This window comes from Silurus meridionalis, chromosome 5 (assembly GCF_014805685.1).
Source record: "Silurus meridionalis isolate SWU-2019-XX chromosome 5, ASM1480568v1, whole genome shotgun sequence".
Lineage (NCBI taxonomy): Eukaryota > Metazoa > Chordata > Actinopteri > Siluriformes > Siluridae > Silurus > Silurus meridionalis.
This window is the reverse complement of record NC_060888.1, coordinates 13063594-13074268: the sequence shown is the minus strand read 5'-3', so window position 1 is coordinate 13074268 and position 10675 is coordinate 13063594. Positions and strand designations below refer to the sequence as shown.

The window sequence follows — 10675 nt, the reverse complement described above, 5'->3', positions numbered from 1 at the left end:
AAGGAGACTGAATCTGTTGCTACAGATTTTCATCTAATTCAAGAAAGGGCTAAATTTGACACAAAAGAAAGTATCGATTTAACTGAGTGGAGTGAATTTTGCCACTGATGGGAATTGATAGGCTTTTCACTGTTTAAATGCTGACTAGGAATTAATTGAAGGTTCATGTCTTAAAAGAATTACATGGTCCAGGGAAGTGGGGGCAGTTTTTCACTACAGACTTTTTTAGGTCTAATGAAACTTCATTAGAAAAGCTTTTCTCTGAGATAATTGTTTTGTGGTAAGGCTGGCTGATCACTGCAAGGTTTTGGGTCCTTAAATAAATGAAACTAGCAAATATAAGAATGCTTGAGTTTGAAGAGAATGCAGTGTGTTTAACAAATCTGTGCATTCTAAATGTATGTGTATGCATGTGTGCAGTTCAGTAGAGATTCTGTGGCTTATATATGCAGGCCTTTATGGAGGACGTGAAGTCCAGAGGCCCCTTCATCTACTCAGTGCTGGAGTCAGCCCAGACCTTCCTAGCCCAGCATCCTTTCCAGGAGCCTGATGAGATGCTGCCAGATGGCAAAGGTCTGCTGCTATTTCTGACCATGCTCCTCCACTACACACCAGCTTTCTCAAATTGCACACATTTTTAAAAATACCTCAGTTCAGATGCATATTGTAAGCTCACATTATGACAGGGCATCATTTTATATATAGGTCAGAAACTGGAGCTGAATCACTATATTTTCTTCTGTCTTACTCTCCTCTTCCCTTGCCACTATACAGATCTGTCTCCAAGACGCAGAATTCAAAATGTGAGCCGCTCAGTTTGGAAGCAGGCCAATGTGGCTAGCGACCTGTGGGAGAAGCTGACGGCACGTTGTGTAGATCGTCACCGGCACATGGAACGGACGCTTGAGCGGTTGCTGCAGGTGCAGGCAGCAATGGAAGAGTTAGCCCATGCTTTAGAGCAGGCTGATGGTGTGAGAGATGCCTGGGAGCCTGTGGGAGATCTCTTCATTGATTCATTGCAGGACCACATTGATGCAACAAAGGTACTGAGAGCACATGATTGTTAATTGGGCTCATATTAACAGCAGTAATGATGTAGATTTATCTATGTTGTGCTTCTAAAATTAATATTTTATTTACTGTATGAATGGGGTTACTGCAACTCATTTTATTTTATTCACCACAGTGCTTGGAGGTCCTATTTTCGGTGGCTTTTTAAAAAAATTTTTTATAAGAATTACATTGTTTTGTATATAAATTTCTGCATGACTTTTTGTCAATGCTAAGGTCCATGTTTTTTCAGTAAACATCTTTGCACCATAATATAACGTATTTAAAATGTTTTTCCCCAAAGTATTTTTGGTTCTGTAGTATTGTCATTCCAAACTTTTAAATATTAAATGTAAAACCCTTTAACAAATGGTTTCAATGATTTAAGCATAACATTTTTAACTATCCAGAGAAGATTTTTTTCTTACTTTGTATCAGTATGGAGAATAGCAAACCCTAAACTGTAACCCTTTGGAGTGGTAAAGTATTTAAATTAATGACTGTGTCCTCTACTGTCAAGGCTATTGTTCTAGCAAGCATCATGTGCATCAGAACACTAAATAACAAATCGAATATCTATGTGTTCTCGTTCTCTCTTTTATCTTTTTAGCTGTTTAAGGAAGAGCTGACTCAAGTCAAGGAAGGCATGAAGCACATTAATGACTTGGCCCACCAGCTAGCTATTTCCGATGTGCACTTGTCTATGGAAAATGCTCGTGCCCTTGAGCAGCTCAACAGCAGGTGGAAACTTCTGCAGGTAGACAGAACCTGCCAATAACTGCATTATAATGTAAAATAAATAGAGAAAAGAATGGACAAAGACAACAAAATAGAGCATAGGAAGTCAGGGAAAGGGCCAGTGAGTCGGTAAATAATATATGGTGTGTGTGTGTGTGTGAATTCAGTGATTAACATTACAGTTTCTATCTTAAAACAAGATCAATATGCTCTTCCTACCTTACATCTCACACAGATGTAATGCAGTATAAAGCCTAATAATCGAAATGTTTTTCTCTTAATTGAATAACTTTATCTGTGGGTGCAGTGAATGCAAACACAGACACAGAAAAACGCACTGCATTAACACAATTTGCCCTTGATCTTGAACAGATTTAATGCATTCGTTTTTTTGCCTCATTAGGTATATAGTTCAAATAGGAACAGGACAAAAGTGAGAGAGAATGTGTCTTAAGGCATTTGTCTCTGCATAAATTGATTTGCTAACCTGCTCTCTCCCCGTTGTCTTCTGTATGACTCTTTCTCTTTGTCTTCTTAGAGTTCTATAGAAGAACGGATGAAGCAGTTGCAGGATGCCCACAGAGATTTTGGTCCTGGATCACAGCATTTCCTCTCTAGTAAGAACATTACCTAGGAAATTTACATAGGAATGACTGAATAATAGTAATGTGGCAACAACACATTACTTTGAGGTGGCAATGTAGGTGGCTGTCTCATTCCCTGTCACTTTAGAAATTCAGATCTATGGAATCTTAAACTGCATTCAGAATGATCCCATCTGCCATTGCAGGATATGCTGAGAAAGTGAATTATGCTAAATATCAAGGTTAATGTTAGTGTTGAGCAATGAATCATTGGAAGTGAAAGATGGAATTTGTACTAGGAGTATAAACAAATACAAATAAAGTATTCATATTGAACAGATAATTCACCCTAAACATAACTGCATGAAGAAATCCAAGCAGTAGGCAAATTATGTACTGTAGAGCTGCAATTAAGATTATTTTGATAATTGATTAATCGGAAATTTATTTTTTACAATTATTATTAGTTGTATAAAAACATTTTATAAATTGTTTTGCTTATTATAACTATATAGAACCCTATATTCAGGGTATTTATGTATAAAAGTGTACTTAAGAAAATGCAAAAGTCACATTTGAAGTTTATTTCTCCTTAATTTTAACATTTTAAAGCTTATTGTCAGGGAACCACCAGCCATGCCTCCCCCCCTGCACTCAACACACTCGCAGCACCTCGCCTTCATACTAATCACCTTCACCTGTCTCCAATCTATGGTCTCCTTTATAAGCCCCCCCCAACTCGATGGAGCCACAGCTCCATTTCCATTTCGGATCCCATCAAGGAACTCGCCGCCACTCTCCGGGAGGCCTTCGCGCCGACCTCCACCAACAGAGTTTCACAACCCGCCTTCAGCAGCCCAATGGCTCTTCTGGCTTTATATTCCAGAGACGCGGCCAAGTGCAATGGCTTACTCCTACAGGTCAACCTCTACATAGAAATGCAGCCGCACAAGTTTCCCACTGATCGATCCAAGATAGCGTTTCTTATTTTCTTACTCACCGGGAAGGCTCTGTCCTGGGCGAGGGCAATATCTACAATATCTACGGCAATATCTACTTCTCCAGACTCCATCTCTTCTACTCCGAAGTCGGAGCCCATGCAAGTCGGATCTCAACGGCTCTCGAGAAGAGAGAGAGAGAGCGTTGCCTTGCGGCCAGAGCCTGCCTGTATTGTGGTGAGCATTGGCACTTCATTTCCCAGTGTCCGGCCCGACCCCCACGCCCGGCGGTGAATACTGTCGAATTTACCATGGAAATCACCTATCTACCTAAGCTTCCGGTCACACTAATAACCCCCATGCTCTCCCTTCTGGTCTCTGCCCTGGTAGATTCCAGCTCCGCGGGCAACTTCATCTCCCAGGACTGCCTAGAACAGCTTCAGCTGCCTCAGGAGAGAGGGACACGGGAGCTGGTGGTTCAAACCATCCAAGGGAGACCCTTAGGGCATGGTTGGGTGAAGTACTGTGCCACGGTGGTCATTCACCTGGTCAGCCTGTTCCATCGTGAGGAGATCCAGGTTCTTATTCTGGAGAACTCTACAGCGAGCATCATACTGGGGCATCCCCACAACATAACACTCCCCGAAGTCCTCATGGAAACCCTGTGACATGCTCATGTGGAGCCACCGGTGCAGGGAGCATTGTTTATACCACCTACCCCATCCGCGTCCGACCCCGATCCCCCTAGCGGCCACACTCGTGGAAAGCCCTAATAACTCCCCAGAGGTTAAGGTTCCCCCAGAGTAACAATCATTTGTGGACGTGTCCAGTAAACAGGCAGCGACTCACCTACCCCCTCACCCCCCATAGGACTGCGAGAAGGTGGAATGGAGTGGGACTCCAGCCCTGTATTGATTATCGTCATTTGAACACCCAAATCACTCCACTCCTGTATCCGCTCCCTCTGGTCCCAGCCGCCCTGGAGGATTTACGGTGTGCACATATCTTCACTAAGCTGGACCTACGCAGGTCTGCGTGTCTGCCTGAGCTCTGCACCTACAGCTACCCTGTTAAAAACTCCCCATTTCATCTGGCCTTTCCGGTTTATCAGGCAGGTTCTACCTACGTTTCTGTCTGTGTACTACGGCAAATAAAACATACTCACTGTACTGTGGTCTCCGACTCTTGATTCGAGCGTGACACTTATAGTGGCTGTTTATTGAGTGCATGGGGGATTTCTCCTTTGAACAATTCACTTATGCTCAGTTGTTTCTTTCTTTCAAAAAAGACAGAAAATGCTTTTAATTATGCAAGGTGTAAATGGTGTTAAAATAAATGGATTGGTATGATTGTGTAAAAAAAAAAGAAAAATTAAATAAAGAGTGAAACAAATTTAAGCTCAGCTAAAATAAAAATGAAATAAAAACTTAGAAAACAATGAAGGGCAAATGAACAAATATGTGACTGTGTCAGTTGAATTGCGTATAACAGATTACAATCTTTGTCCCTCTTGTTTTAACTAAAAGGGACGTTTCCCATACACAATGCTTTCGACGACGGTCAGATTGCAAAGACGGACTTTACACTGCACCTTCTGATGAATCAGCAACTCCTCTTGTACAATAAACCACTGTATCTAGCATGCTTTTTTATTTTGTTTAACCAAAAACAAAGAACAAAACCAAAACTGAATTTAAAACACAAAACAAACCCGGGAGTGTTTCTAACTTTACTACCGCATATCAAGCACTATTAGGTCCACTTTCCCGCCTCACATGAGCACACAGCAGAAAAAAATTATCCTGTTAAGTTTAACAATGGTAAAAAAAACAATCGGACACTCAGATGCAACTCTATGCAACTATAATGCTGACTGCAGGGTCTAAACTCAACTTCTTAGCGTCATAAAATGACCCCCCCAAAAAATACATTCGTCTTTTGCTTCCTGCCGCTCAGGTGCAGGGTCTCATCATGCCCCTGTGCTATTCATTCCTTTCCCAGCTTGGCGGCGCCCGTGCTGAAAATTTGAATAAAAGTTTTTACAAAATAGAATTTGTCGATCCCCTACACATGTTAGCTATACTTCTTTTTGCCTTCTGCCTTGCTTGTTGTTAGCTTCATAGGTTAGCCTACATCTGTGGTGCATGAGAGCCTGGAAATGATACACCAATAGAAGGTTGAAAAAAAACATGAAAGGACAAGAAATAGGTTGATGGGCTGAAAACATTGTGCAATGAGAAGAAAAAAATATTGATCATGCCACCAAATAAATTAAAACTAAAGTAATAAGTCTGGTTTGAAAATATAAGAAGTAGAAAGTACAGATGTTTGTGTAAAAATGTAATGAGTGAAAGTAAAAAGTAAAGTACTGATACAGAAAAATCTATTTAAGTAGAGTAAAAAGTATTTGTACTTCAATACTTCCTACCTCTGCTTTTAATTCCCCAGAGTTTTGGAGAGAAACCTAAGTTTCCTGTTGCATTGAATTTAAAAAACTCTTTTTACATTTAGAATGCAGTTAAATTTAGCCTTGGACGAGTGGCATTACTAGTTTGTAGACATTGCACCTACATGAAGAGTGGTAAAACGTTTAACACATTTTATTTCTATAATTGTTTGCCAGTAGAAATAACTGTACCTGCAGCTGACATTATTGTCAAAACACAGCAAATATTTGGTATTTGGTCATATTTGGTAACACAGTTGGAAAATGTGTAAAATGTAAATTCTTTTGTACAATTTTTTTTGTGCTTTGTACAAGAATCAAAGTTTTAGGACACCAACTTTATAGCTACATTGTTTCTTTTCTGTAATTTTTTATTATGGTATTGTACCTTTATGGGCATATTCAACTTGTGCCATTTGAAATTTTGTAAATAGCTTTTCAAACATGGCATGCTTGTCAGTGTCTGCATTCTCTTTACAATCTCTCCATCTCTTTCTTTAGGTTCAGTTCAGATACCTTGGGAGCGTGCTATTTCCCCAAACAAAGTGCCATACTACATCAAGTAAGTTCAGCTGGAGCCATCTGTAGTCAGCATGCAGTGGCAGCTATAAAACAAAGCAGAAGTGAAAGACGTCAGTTGTCAGGAAAAGAGAGAAAGGAAGTGAGATTAAATAAAGCAAAATTACTGTTCTCTGGTGCAAAAGATTTTTTGTGCATAGTCTACGATGTTTCACAGACCATTTTTGTTTCCATAGATATAAGCATGAATGGTGACATTAATATAAACAATTTCAGGGGAAGGCACTTAGCCTCTCTGCACTTCTTGGATTATTGATACTACCCAGTGAGATATGTGTTTAGCTGTTTTGTTTCGTGATAACATTTGGGATCCATTAACGCATCTCAACGCTTTTCAAAATACTCTTTTTTAAAGTCCATCACAGTCTATTTCTGTGGCACATGATGACTTGCAGTCTTTGGTGGGTTGTGCATGTAGGACACAGGAGGAAAGTACAAATTGACTTTGTTTCTGTGTGATCAGTGTTTTCACAGGTAATATTGCACAAGCAATATGAACTTAAAGATGGCTCATATTTGTTAGAATATCTCTCATGTATATCTCATGCAATCCTAGCCATATATGGTTGTGGTATAATCAGGATACAAACTCACATTCCCTGCAATTACTAAATTAAAATACTTAATTTTACTTCTCATCTTATTATTTTTTTTGCCTCATCTGCTCTAGCCACCAGGCACAGACAACCTGCTGGGATCATCCAAAGATGACAGAGTTGTATCAAGCACTGGGTAAGACAACTAAATGGTCTTTTATGTTTATGTACTGCTTATGTATTCATTAAATTCCATTTGCCTACGGATATACCATTTTAATTTGGGCCGGAATGACCGCATGTAATCCCTTTAATAAATATAGCAAAAGGCAGGTTCTTTGTGCAATCATTTGAACTGAGACTCACAGCAGTGATACTGTCAGGGGCTATACATCAAGGCCAAATAAATCATTTTATATGTGTGAGCAGGAGAGGGATTCTTAGCCTAATATTTTTTCCCTCTTTTATGTTATTTTACTTTTCTCGAAGCGGACATGAACAACATCAAGTTCTCAGCGTACCGAACGGCCATGAAGCTACGGCGAGTACAGAAAGCACTTAGATGTATGTATGCATTATGAAACTATTTTGCTGTTAATGTTGCTTTATTAAGATTAATAATTATCAAAATTATACATCTTAGAGGGGATAAATCAGTCAAATAACTGATTCCTTTTGTTAGAACTGTTTCTTTTTTTTTATTTTTTTTTTTTATTAAATACCAATTTGTGGGATTTCCTCTGAAAGGAGTAGAGCAGCTCAACTGCTCCAGGCCCTCCTATAGAAGAATAGAATAGAATAGCCTTTATTTGTCACATATACATTACAGCACAGTGAAATTTGTTCTTCGCATATCCCAGCTTGCATAGAAGCTGGGGTCAGAGCGCAGGGTCGGCCATGATACGGCGCCCCTGGAGCATAGAGGGTTAAGGGCCTTGCTCAAGGGCCCAAGAGTGGAAGCTTGGCGATACCGGGGCTTGAACCCCCGACCTTCCGATCGGTAACCCAGCGCCTTAACCGCTGCAGCTACCACTCCCCCTGCCACCTATTGCAGCACTACAGCTGAGAAGAGCATCACACTTGCCTAGTTCCCATCCCTTTACCACTTTCAGGAGTTCATAATACTGCATAAGTGCACAATTGGTGCTCTGCTGAAGCAGCTGTCATTTTTCTTAATGCCTTCCACCTACACTCATTCCTGTTCTCTCTATTTCCTGCTTACTCATTCTCACTTTCTCCTGTACTTTTTTTTTTCAACACTTTTCGTCACTCTAATAGTTTTTGTCATTAGGAGAATTAATTAACTGAGTGCTGTAGTAACTCACAACTCTGTAGTAAGTAGCTGTAGTAACACTGTAGTCATATACTGTGTAATATGTTTCTGTGAAGAGAAAGGCTGCAAGACTTGCTTTTGTCTCTGAATGGGTGAATGCCTTCCAGCTACTCTCAATATATATTATCTCATTATTTTATAGAATGAGACATGGCAGCACTGGTAGCCTTAAATTTATAGGTCTCTCTGGAGTTGCACAGGAAAATTACTTTTAGGGAAATAACAATTTATTAACTTGACTTTTCTGCACATAATGGCTCCTTAGGGCTGTTTTAAGGTACAAAATGTGAGTAGGTTTTATATGTTTGATGTATGTGTGTGTGTTTGTAGTGGACCTGTTGAAACTGACCAGCATAGTTGACATATTCAGAGAGCAGGACCTGCAACATAGTGAGTATATGATGGATGTAGTGGAGGTGATTCATGCCCTCACTGCTCTTTATGAGAGGCTGGAGGAGGAGCGATCAGTACTCATCAATATTCCACTCTGCGTGGACATGTGCCTCAACTGGTTGCTCAACGTCTATGACAGGTATTACCTCATTACGCAAGGCACTTCTTTGTTGCTATTTTGCTGCTCATATGCTTTGACCTCATAAAACACAGATGTCATTTGTCTTCCAGTCACACCCATTTAATTGTTTGGTACTTTTTAACATTGAGTACCTGCACCTCACTAATCTGTTTTATTATGTTGTTTAATATTAGTGCTATGCATTCTCTGTGAAGAGAAAGAAACCATGACAAAAGCAAAGAAAGAGCAAAATTGGAAGGAGCCCTTTTAAACTATGTGGAATAGTGTCAAAATCCCCCATACTGGATCTCCCTGCCAAAGCTCTTGTTTGAGAATGTAAATTTAAAATAAAAATTAAAAACTAAAAAGACTTATGTGTGTATTTATTTTAGCATATCCATGCTAAATTTGTTTAGTGGCCTTAAACTACCTGGTACTACTGGCTAAGAATCATTGCTTTCACACTACACATAAACTGGAGAAAATTGGTAGTTTAGTTATGTTAGTGATTGATGCATATCGGGCATTCATTTCTTTTTGCATTTGTCTTGGTCACCAACAGTGATTCCATTTCATGGCATTTGTTAATTTCCTGTGCCACTGTAATAAACTGAGATCAGATACTTACTGTTACCTATTAATAACCATGCAACTACTAACAGCTTTTTAGCAAAAAAGATAATTCTCTAGAATTTATTGTTCATTAACTCTATTATATTGTGCCTATTCATGATTTTGTATTTTTATTATTTAATACTGTACAACAGCCAAAAAAACTTGTGGCATTCTTTCTACAACAGAAGCAAATATTGTTCTGAAAGTTTTTCCCAACACTGTTGCATAAGTGTTCAGAAATTTGTTGCACTTGTCAGCTGTTTTTATTTGAAACCAGCTTGATGGGGTTTGCGACCTGTGCTGGGCATTCCATTATGGCTGTAAATTTCCCATTCTGATTAATAAAGTACCTACCAACCTACCTACCTACCTACCTACCAACCAACCAATCAACCAACCAACCAACCAACCAACTAGTTGTATACCAGAGGGTAATAAATGGTGCTGCAAAATGTTATGCTTGTAGTTTTTATTCAGCAAGCCACTCATTCTGCGCAAGTCGACTATGCTAGATAAAGCAAAAAAGCTCCAGAACATCATGCTTCCACCTCCATGTTTGAAAGTTGGTGTCACACTATCCTTTTGCCTACTCAACAGTGTACAGAAACCCTCAATGATGAACTAAAGATTTAAAATTTTTGTTCTTTAACCACACTGGTGGTGGTCCATGGCCCAAGCAAGCTTTTACTTATTTTGCTATCTTAGCAATGATTTTTCTACTGCCATTTATTTGTCCTGTCAAATCTGCAGCTTGAAGTCTTCTCTTAACTGTTGAAACTGAGACTTTATTTCTTTAACCATTGATAGACTGTACTTAAAGCTGTTTTCCTGTGATTCACCTATCATGCAAGTGGTTGACTCTCTGAATCTCTTCTGACTTTTTTGACTTTTAGTTTGCCAGACCTCTTTCTTTCCTCATTTGTAAGTGCCTTTTGATGGTGTAGGAAACTGTACTTAATAAAACCGTGGCTTTCGTTGCAATTTCTCAAAAGGAAAGACCTACACTTTTAAGGGTGTCTTCCTTTGTTAATTGTCATTATTAAATGTCCAATACTATATAAACATTGCTTAAGATGGTGTAGTAATGGAGTCTGTTCCAACACTGCTTTTGTATAGAAAAAGAGTTTGTGAGTAATCAAGTTGGGACACCTATAGGAATTGTTAGCACTTCCAATGCTTTATCTACGTCAATTGCTGCAGAACAGCTGTAAGGTAAGTTATGGAAGTAATAATATAATGATAATAATAATAATAATAATAATAATAATAATAATAATAATAATAATAATAATGATAAAATGTATATACTGTATGTATATATATATATATTTATGGCATGGAG

The 10675-nt window shown here is 39.0% G+C and overlaps 1 protein-coding gene across 3 annotated transcripts in view; it reads left to right on the top strand.

Annotated features, from left to right (window-relative positions):
• The window catches only part of drp2 (dystrophin related protein 2), a 187963-nt gene that overhangs the window by 126393 nt on the left and 50895 nt on the right, over nt 1–10675 (top strand). For all 3 annotated transcript variants that reach the window (XM_046848814.1, XM_046848813.1, XM_046848815.1), the window contains 8 exons: nt 453–573; nt 775–1043; nt 1661–1807; nt 2327–2405; nt 6258–6318; nt 7006–7067; nt 7361–7435; nt 8535–8736. In XM_046848814.1, the coding sequence (XP_046704770.1) occupies nt 453–573; nt 775–1043; nt 1661–1807; nt 2327–2405; nt 6258–6318; nt 7006–7067; nt 7361–7435; nt 8535–8736 (1016 nt within the window). The remainder of the gene's footprint in view (nt 1–452; nt 574–774; nt 1044–1660; nt 1808–2326; nt 2406–6257; nt 6319–7005; nt 7068–7360; nt 7436–8534; nt 8737–10675) is intronic.